The sequence below is a fragment of the Pelobates fuscus genome, chromosome 11 (assembly GCF_036172605.1).
Source record: "Pelobates fuscus isolate aPelFus1 chromosome 11, aPelFus1.pri, whole genome shotgun sequence".
NCBI classification, from domain to species: Eukaryota; Metazoa; Chordata; class Amphibia; order Anura; family Pelobatidae; genus Pelobates; species Pelobates fuscus.
Window position 1 is genome coordinate 87,669,474 of NC_086327.1, and position 11,120 is coordinate 87,680,593.

Below are 11,120 nucleotides of genomic sequence, written 5' to 3' on the forward strand. Positions count from 1 at the left end.
TTCATACTCAACCACCTACATAAAAGTCGATCTAGCGTTTGAACTAAATAATCTCTATTGGAAGTGGACAATTGAAGTCATGCACTCTCTTTTTTTGTGAAATTCTTAAAGAAAATTAACTTTATGTTATATCAGTTCATTTTCGTTCTAAAAATTATAAATTAAATTTGCTCTTGACAAGAGGTTGTCAAGATTGCTTAATGGCTGCAACAGTTTAGTGCAAAGGCTCTGTGTGATAGTGACTGAGAAAATGAGGTAAAGGAACAATAAGTAAAATAATTGCCTGTCTAAATATTCCTATAAAATGTGTGTTTTGTAAATCTAATCACCTTACCACATTTCTATGTTAGTATATTCCTCCTTTTTGTAAATTCCGAAAAAGGTATATATACAGATCTCAATATCAAATGCATTGATAGGAAAAAAAAATATATATATAATTATTTTTTTTTTTTTTCTATCAATGCATTTGAAATTCTACAAAAGGTGCGTAGGCTCTAATTTGATCAAACCATGGTAAATTATCATTTAATATCTAAAAAAAATTCTGTACAAAATAAAATTTTGATGCATTTCTGCACGTTTAAAAAAAATAAATAAAACCACCATCTTTTTAAAGACAAAAAACATCAGTCATCATTAATATTATTATTTTTTGTTGACCAGTGCATTTTAGATATGGTACATTGAATTCTAAGAACTTCACAGTGTGTAACTTCAACATTTTTAGCTGTAGATCTTGGCTCTCAACCAACAGCTTTCATGCATTTATACATTGTTCAGTGTCTTAGTGAATAAATTAACCAGTGCAAGTCCCATAGTATCCAGTATCAAACATTTCTGATGTTAGTTTGATTGGGAACCACTTAATTATGCCTTTAACGTTTAAAACCCATCTTTTAGCAAGATATATTGTAACCTAAAAGAAAAAAAATACTAATCTAATTTGGCAGAATTTTCAATCCAAGTGTTCCTCTAGAGGTTGAATAGTTGTTGGACATCTAGATAAAAATGCAGAAATTGAAAGTGAAGTATATTAATGTCAACAATTAAGGCTAAAGATTATTTCCATTTGAAAAGTATAATTTTATGAATTTTTAAAAAAAATGTTGATATTGGCAGAACAGGTAGCGTGTGTTGGCTTTGCTAGTATTTACTTAATATTTTAAACAATCATTTTCTTTGTATAAATTATATTTACAGTACTCAATTTACTGATGTATCTTGTTGTTTTCCTGTTATTAGTTTTCTAACTGTTTTGTTTATATTTGTGCAAAGTTTAAAAAAAAATAGAGTTTAATCACTTTATTCTAGAGTCTATAAAGGTCAAATTTGCGATATTGCCTTTTAAGGAGCCTACATTCTTTTGTTGCCTGTTTTCTCCTAAACATTTTATAAGATTACAAATAAAGTGGATAAAGTACATAACCCAACATTCTACATAAAAAAGTAATAGGAAGATCATAATTAAATAACAATAAGTAAATAAAGCAGAAGACAGAAGGTACACTGAGTTTTGGGTACAGTATGAAAGTTTCCATATTCAAGAGAATATTCAGGAGAATAGTGACCAGCTCAAAACTGAAGCAAAGCTGCTCCATCGCTTACCATTCAAGTTAAATAGTGCTTTGTCCTCAAAATACTTGGAGGGAATATCAATTAGTAAACTGACATTTTTTCTTAATAGGAACTCTATTATAGGCATCCAAAGATTGAATATAAGGCTCCCAATATAGAAAGAATTTAGGAACCTTAATCTCTTTATGTTGGGATGCTTCAACCTAGTCCAACTTAAATACACAGACTAATTTAATTTGACATTGCACCCGACTCGGTTCATCATAAAAAATGTAAGCATGAAGAATAGTCTTTCTGGTTGCTGCCAGTACCATTTACTTGAACCTAGGATATTTAGAGGCTTCTACTGGGCTTTTTCCCAAGTATGCAGGTTTTGAATAAGGGGATGCTTTAAGTTGTAGACATATTTTTACGTGCTACAATAAATACATTTAGCCCATTTACCACAAAAGGACATTCTGTGATGATAGAATTACATTAAACATCGAATTTTATTCAAGACATAGAATATAAGTGACCTTCAAGAACTAAGGAAACAGCAGAGAGTGAGGGATGAAAATTAAAGTATCTTTCCCTAACCTCTAGATTGAGCAAAGTATTTGTTCGAATGATGTCAATTTTAGTAAAATTTTATTTAGAAGCAGATTGTAGTTTTAGGAATAGTTGTCCTGTAATGTTAAAACAACTTTAAAAAGTGTATATGTCTTCACACAGTCTGTTTATTTTTATTTTATATTCTTTTTGTTTTGGTTTCTGTTGGTGTTCCAGGTGAGGTCTGCCATAAATCGTACACACAGTTCTCGAACCTGTGCCGCCATAAACGGATGCACGCAGACTGTCGCACACAGATTAAATGCAAAGACTGCGGACAGATGTTCAGTACTACCTCCTCTCTTAACAAGCACCGACGCTTCTGTGAAGGAAAAAATCATTATAACCCGGGTGGGATATTTGCCCCTGGTCTGCCCTTAACACCGACTTCTCTGATGGACAAATCCAAGCCTTCACACAATCTTAATCACTCTAGCCTTGCTTTTAATGATTATTTTCCATCTAGGGGACATCCAGGTAGCTTACCATTCTCTCCTGCACCACCCCCTTTTCCAACCCTGGCACATGGATTTCCAGGACTTTTTCCACCATCCTTATACCCTAGACCACCTTTATTACCTCCTTCTCCGCTGCTGAAGAGCCCAATGAACCATACAAGAGAAGCAAAGCTTCCCAGCCCTTTAGGCAATCCCCCACTCTCTCTAATGTCCTCATTGAACAATAGCAACCAGCAGGTTTCACTTGAGGAAAAGTTTGAAAGTAGTTTGGAAAATTCATACATGGATAAACATAAATCAAGGAGCAGTGATTTATCTGATGGAAGTGACTTTGAAGATGTCAACACAACTTCTGGGACAGATCTGGATACCAGCACTGGCACTGGTTCAGATTTAGACAGTGATGTGGACAGTGAAAGGGACAAGAACAAAGAGAAAATTAAACCAGTGGACAACAAGCAAGATATTGTTAGTAGTTCAGTATCCAGTAGCTCAAACAACAACATAGGTGAACGACCATTTTTCTATTCACAACATTCCTTCTTTCCTCCACCGGAAGAGCAGCTACTTCCAACAATGGGAGCAGCCAATGACTCCATAAAAGCTATTGCATCTATAGCTGAGAAATATTTTGGACCTGGTTTTATGGGCATGCAAGAAAAAAAAATGGGCTCACTCCCCTACCATTCCATGTTTCCCTTTCAATTCCTTCCTAACTTTCCTCATTCTTTGTACCCAGCTTTTACTGAAAGGACAATGAATCATAACCTCTTGGTGAAAGCAGAACCAAAGTCACCCAGGGACCTTCAAAAAGTTGGTAGCACTAGCTCAGAGTCACCATTTGATCTCACCACCAAGCCAAAAGAGATTAAGTCAGCCTTAATACCACCTAAGGTTTTGGCTCCACCAACCTCAGGAGAGGAACAGCCTCTGGACCTCAGCATTGGTAACAGGAGTAGAGCCAGTCAGAATGGGACTAGGGAATCTAGGAAGAACCACATTTATGGTGATCGGAAATTGGTGGCAAGTGACATGCTTGCAAAAATCCCTCAATCTCCTCTTCCACAGCAGCCCCCTCTTCACTACGCAAAACCTTCACCTTTTTTTATGGACCCTATATACAGGTATTAACATACCTTGACCTATTTAAATGTTACAGTATAAAAGTACTGAAGGTGTTCAAAGCAAACAACTGTCATTTTTGCATGCATGCGGTAATGTGGTTGATTTTTTAAAATAGCTGTGGTAAAAGAAGAAGCCATAATCTATTTAAAAAAGGAATTATACAATTGTATGGGAATATTTTCACACCACAAGAAAAAAATAGAAAGGATCTTAATTTATTAATATGTTCTCATGCATTAGTACTGTTTAGAACTGCCGGTCCACCCATCTCCTTAGTAGTTAAATATACCACTAGTTGACCTATAGAATGAAAAAGTATGTATGCTGGTGCATGTTTGTGTATATGAAACAAATGTCTGTATTTAAACTATATAGAATGGACAACAGTGCTTATCAATTTGTAGTGGAAGTAATTTTTGGGTGTCATCAAGCTATTTTTCATATCAAACTGGTTTCAAGGAGACTCAAAGCTTGTACCCTTAGATGGCACCAATATAATGTGAAGGTATCAGCTAGACCAGCTTAGTCCAGTGCTTGCAGTCTATGATTGCTACCCAATGTTAGAAGGATAAAGACAAAAATGTGAACGTAAAATGTCTACATTATCACATCATTGATTTAAAGAAACGCTATATTGCATTTCTAACTCTATAGTGCTGGAGTTGCAGTTCATTCCGTAGTTATTTTATATAAAAATAAACCACAGAAATATGAATGACACAGCTAAGATTAAATTTCATTTTCATTGATAATTTATAGACTTAGTATAATTTGTTTTGATTTATTAACTATCTAAAAACCCACTGGTTTTGAATTGTTTAAAATGGTTGCATCAACTTCAAAATGAAAATGAACCAAAAAAAAAGACATAAATCAGCCAAAGGGTAAGTATACCCTTACTAAGTTATGTTATTTTGGGCATGATACATTCAACTATATTTACATTCCGAAACGTATCTGTTATGTATTGCATTATAGTGAAAGACAGTAATGAGAGCTATAGGGAGATACAAGAGAGACAATGTACATTTGAAATTCAAGCTGCCTTCTGATTGGCTACAATCAGAACACACATAGAATTTTAAAGGTGCTCACATAGTACTCTGAAGTGCTAGCAAAATTACTGTTAATGTGAGATAATAACTGGCTAGTTTAATGCATGTGTCAACCCCTTTGGGATGACCTCATCAAATTTGCCATATACAATCTGTTAAACTTTTTCAGTGGTATGTGGCATTGTATGTTTAATAGAATTGAAAGGTTAATTGTTTAGTACATTCCAAAAACATATATGGAAGTAAAGTAATTCATAAAATTAACATAGTTGAGACATATGTTTTGTTCTTGCTGACATTTTTTAACCTTTGGTCTATTAAACCACAGTATTTTCATCGCCTGAAGTGCGTTAACAGGGCTGTGCAAAAAGTTCCTGCATGGATAAAATTCATGTTTTTGTACAGTCTTATTCATTCATTCATTAAACAGCAAGTGGTGGTGAGCTGACTGTAAAACGTAGGTGTAAATATACAGTTTGGAAAATTATCCAGTTTTTCCGAAATTTATCTAAATGTAGCAAGTGGGTTCTAAGTACTCCATAACTCACCGTTTATCGAATCGATTTAAAAATCAATATATGTGAATATTTTCTATTTCCATTTGGTGTACGTAACCCTTTATGTTGTTGTCCAGCAGGGTGGAAAAGCGGAAAGTGACAGATTCTGTGGGGTCAATGAAGGAAAAGTACTTAAGACCATCACCTTTGCTTTTTCATCCCCAGGTAAAGTTGAACGCCTTTTCTGTAGTGTAAAGAATGTTTATTTCCCAGAATCATTAAATAATTTTTTGATAGTGTTGATAATTTGATTAATTATTTACTGTTTAAAAATAAAAATAAAAATAAAAATAGACTGTATTTCATGGCCAAGACCTGGACAAAGGTTTTCTTTAGAGTACACGGTCAGGCATGTGGTCATATATTTCCAATGTCCTTAAAGATAAATTTTAGATTAGAATATGTAGGAGACTTGTTCATTTGTGTTTTATTCGAGTTTTTGGCAACTGGTGGGTAGTCTGAATCCCGTAACTTTGAAAAGCCATATAGAAGCAAACAAAATGGACAGTAGTTGAAGTTTCGTTGACTTTGTGATTTTGATTGCTGCTTATGCCATTCTGCAGTTTTTGTTTTGGACAAAATGATTCTTCTTTTTTTTACTGTGCACAAATCTAGTATGTAGGCTTTAGGAATAAGATATAGCACACATAAAGCCATTATCCAGCTTTGATTATCTTAACAAAGTACTGTCGGGATTTGTATTATTATTATCAAAATAAAAGATGACATACTCTAGACTAGAGTCTATACTAGCATTGTTGTGTAATATCCATTTGTATGCAAACATATCAGTAAACATTTATTTTAAGTGATCCTCCTGGCTTTTTCTTGCCCAGTGGCGGTGGCCAACTTTAAACTCTATTTGGTCAGAAATACTTCTTATCCATCCATATAGTTAGCTGATAACTTGTGCATGTCCATGAATTCTGACTTTATTCACAAGTACCAGACATCTGGAAATATGGTTTAATCCAGTTTCTTTTGATAAAATTGCACGTGGTCTTGGGAAATAAATGTTGCTTCTGACGCAAGAAGAGTTACAAATGGCTTTTCCCACAGAACAAATGTCAACCAGGAGAATAGATGAAAAAGTCCTGGTTAATGTAGCACCCATTACACTATAGACATTAATGATATTTAATAGGAGATGTTTACATGGGAATGTCTAGTTGAATTAAAAGTTGGCGTTGTGGGGGTAAGGCTGGAAATACATGCTGAAAGTGTAAGAATAAGGATTAGGACTATAAACCAGTTGATCTCAACTAGCTCATAATGACCACCTATAATATATATTTTATCAATAACCTCATTTCACCAACATTGGTTCATCTTGAAGTCCGACACCCTTGGTGGTGAATCACCAATGATGAGAAGACTACTAATGATTAGAACTGGTTTGAGGATAACTGACCCATTTAACTAATAGCCATTCCATACAGAAAAGCCAATACCAGCTAAGTCTTGATAACACTTCTGGTACATCTTAATTTTCGGATGAAACACATAAATAATAGTACGTTATGTCATTTTAATTGATATTATAATTCGGGAATTCAAATCTAAAGAAAGAAACAAGGCTGTTGAGGAAAGTTTAATATTGAATTATCTCATTTTCAGAATTTCAAGTTGCTATAATTTACTTACGGGTTATTTTCATAGATTGAGCTTAACTTTTCAAGTATTACTAAATGTGTTTCCAAGACATAAAATAATAGTTAAATGTAATGTTGTTAAAAAAAGGAATTGTATAATATTTATTAAGAACACAGCAAATACCAGAAAGTGTGCAGCGCTTTTAACAAATATACAAAGAGTATGGTGTATTCACCCTATGTGCATATATATATATAAAGGATAAATACCCAATATAATGTATATCAGTGGATTGTATATCAGAAGGCATCACTCCTATACATAAAAGATAAGAAAAGCCATAGCATAATACTGCATAGGTAAATCAATTCAATGCAGCAGTCTTTATGGTCTCACTCACATGAGTTGGAGCCTGTTATCACACTGGCTCAGGTAATATCACTTTAAAAGAAGTCTTTCACTGGTTTCCAAATGAATGGAGCTTGATCCTCCCAAAGTATAAAGGATAAGATAGGCAAATAAGAATATAGCAAAAATATCATTTATTATAAAAGCATATAGAATATTACATTCAAGTTATTTATCCTTTATATATATATATATATATATATATATATATATGCACATAGGGTGAATACACCATACTCTTTGTATATTTGTTAAAAGCGCTGCACACTTTCTGGTATTTGCTGTGTTCTTAATTTCTGTGGGACTTTGGTGATTAAATCCCACTAGTGTGTTCTAGCAGCTGTTCTCCAGCGCCATAAGCTATACCTCTTCTCTGATTTTTTGTTTCTAATATTTATTAAACCTAAAGCATTTCCAACTTTGAAGCACATTCAAATGTTTTAACTAATTAATATATCACCTGCATGTAAAAGACTTGCATTTGAGAAAAAAAAGTTATTTTCTTTTAAATGTTTTTTTTTTTTTTTTTTTACTGCATTTATCTTTCACGTCACTGTGTTTGTGATATATTTTCACAGTTCTTAAGTGACATAGCAGTGAAATGACCAATTACGGTAGATTGACTGATTTGTGAAAGTTGGGATAAGGATGATTTCACTGCTAAACATAGTTCCCTCATTGTTTAACATCACCACAAAAGTTTAGTTAATAACTTCCACTGATTTTCCTTCTAGATAACTGGATAATAGCGCCAGGTCCGCCAGAGACATCCTGTGTTTGTCTGGCTTAGAATAGTGGAGAGATCTGCTTGTAAAGGATCTGATATCATGGAGAAGTTAATAATGAGCAAACTGGGCCTCAGGAAGTGTCTGAGAATTCTTTAAAAACCTGACATAGCAGTGCCACCTATCTAGCCATGTAATAAATAAGAGAGCGAATAAAAAAGTAAAAACTATACAAAAATATATGTAATAATAGCAAAAACGTAAATAGTTACTATAGTTTGTTTTCGTGTTGTGCTGTAATTGCAATTTTTATAGAAGCAGGGGTAAAGAAAAGATTTCACATAGTCCGAGTATAAAATGGCAAATATTATTGGGAGCAGTCAATTATCCCGATATTTAATATAGATGTATTTGTGAGAAACTAAAATTAAAGGGCACCTCTCATGCCCCACACAACTTATGCTCATTAGATTAAGCACAATATTTTTATCTATCCACTGTGCTAAGCAAATGTATAGATTATTATAAAAATCTATTTAAAAACAATTTTTTCCCCTAGGTGTCAGTCAATGCCTCAGCATGATGGTGCTTTGACTGACAAGGGAGATCAAAAAATAACTCCGACTAGAGGTCCTTTTGCTTTCTACCCATAATAACCACAGCACATGCGCTGTGGTTGCTATGGAAACTCCCTAGCTGAAGCAAGTGTGCCGATATCACTGAGAAGATTTGTTTCAGGTAACTTAATTTTTTTACAACAGGTTCACTTTAAACGGACACAATTGGCACACAGACCACTTTATATAATTGAAGTGGTCTAGGTGCACTGACCCTGACCCCTTAAATCCTAAAGCTGAAACATGGTAGTTTTATAGAAACTGCTTCTAATGGCTCATGCTTTGCATGATGATGTCAAGTGTCTTGCAAAACCCCATAGGAAAGCATTTATTCAATGTTTTCCTATGCGGAGGCCTAAAACGTGTGCGGTGCTCATCATGCATGCACATTAGGTTCCACATCACTATGACGTCGCAGGGTGTGGAGATGGAACCAGTCTGGAGATGGCATTGGAAACAGGTACATTTTTAAAAGGGTTTTTAAGCCACAGGGAATGAGAAGATGAGGGTGTGGGGCAGAGGAACACTATTGTGTTAGAAATACAGTTTTCTATTCCTAGCAATATAGTTTTCCTTTAAGCAGGATACAGTCTGTACCATAGCCATTGCAATGACACAAAGCTGTTATAATAATTAGAGTGAACCTATAAAGTAGTGTTCTGACGGAATTTTAACACTTCATTAATTTTCTTTTATCTAAATAAGTTTCATAGTTATACAAATAAATATGCATGATAATGCAAGTGTTCAGGTTCATATAATGCGTTAGCACAGCTTGTAAGTGGCCACAATAACTTATTTTCATTGGCTTCAGAGATTTTGGATGCTTTGGTCTCGGTTTTGATTGCAGGATGATGTCAAACCTTCCTAAATTTTGCTTTGTAAAACATGTTGTCCAAAGGCCGAAAAATCCCTAACAGATTTAGGTTAACCTGAAAAAAAAAATTGGCTTCCCATGTTTCGGTATGAAATAATTCCAAATTAAATAGAACATTTTCTTTTCAGTTTTTAGTCCAAGTTCCACCGTTTTTAGTCCAAGTTTTCACAGTTTGAAATTATTTAATAACCCCTGAAACATATCACCTAGTTCATCTAACAGCAGAATTTGAATATGGTCCTCTACAAAAAAACTGAAAATCTAGTACGGCACATCTCATTGGATTCTAAATGAACACTTCAACCCATATCAATCTCGGTTTCCTTGCGTTGTTATGGGGTAGAAACGCCATCTTATCTTCCAGGCGCCATCTTATCTTCAGTGGATGTAACACATGCTATTTCTCTCAATGGACAGCCAATGATAGATAGGCTGAGAGTGTCAACTTTGGGGTTAAATTAATGGAATATGGTATAGCTCCTGAAGGTAAGATGGCTTCAGACCCTCCTTATGATATGAAATTGTTTTGTGGTTGAGAGTATTCCTTTAAACAATTATCTTCTTCCTTTATCATACAAGTCAACATTTTGGACCAATACAGGTACACAGTAGAACTATTATCTACAACATTATCAGTATTTTAATACTATTGGCATAATCATTTTAATACAGTTACTGGTTTTGACTTAAATCTCTTGCTTTTACTAAGACTTGACATTTTTTTGCCAATTTTAAAAAGCATTGCATTAACAATATGATTTTGCTTCCCCAAAAAAAGAGATTTTCAGTCATGGTAATACCCGAGAGAAACACTTTATTACTAAGTTATTTTTGGAAAAAATAATATGTATATATATATTTTCCTTCTGCTTGATATAAGACCAATCGGACTTATATCAAGTAATGTGTTTAACACTAACTTGAACGTATAATATTTTTGTGCCTCAATAAATAAAGACGGAATGGATTTAAGATCTCTTATTGCATAATGACCTAAAAGTGCTCACTTATTGTTAACTCAGTGAACATATTAGAATTTTATATCTTTTATATCTTTTGGCTGGACATAAATGTATTATTTAACTCCACTATAGTTAATTAATATATTTAATAAGGTTTATGAACAGCTGCCAGACTGTTACAACCTATATATGGTAATTACAATCGTTTTTTAATAATGATAGCTGTTAAAAACAATGTCTTGGCAACAATTATCCCTAGAGTCTAGTTTAAAGTATTGTAAACGTGCAAAAGGTCAGCCCTTACAGTACAATAGAGCATCTAGTATTTGATGTATGGTTTCCTCTTATTTTCCGCTTGTTCAATATGTCCTTTACTCCCTTCTTGGCGCCAGTTCAAGTTGTATTTTATTTTTTCTGACTCTCCTCAAAGCAATATAATCTGTGAAAAGCTACTTGAATTTACAGTAAGATTTAACAACAGAGGTCGAGTTGTCACCAGATTATCCCATATCACCAAACATTGACTTAGTACCGAATTCACCAATTGCTGTTGGAATTACCTGATAAACTCTTG

At 33.9% G+C, this 11,120-nt stretch overlaps 1 protein-coding gene across 5 annotated transcripts in view; it reads left to right on the plus strand.

The window, feature by feature from the left end:
• The window catches only part of PRDM16 (PR/SET domain 16), a 532,436-nt gene that overhangs the window by 493,729 nt on the left and 27,587 nt on the right, over window positions 1–11,120 (plus strand). For all 5 annotated transcript variants that reach the window (XM_063436810.1, XM_063436811.1, XM_063436812.1 and 2 more), the window contains 2 exons: window positions 2,347–3,751; window positions 5,442–5,529. In XM_063436810.1, coding sequence (XP_063292880.1) covers window positions 2,347–3,751; window positions 5,442–5,529 — 1,493 coding nt within the window. The remainder of the gene's footprint in view (window positions 1–2,346; window positions 3,752–5,441; window positions 5,530–11,120) is intronic.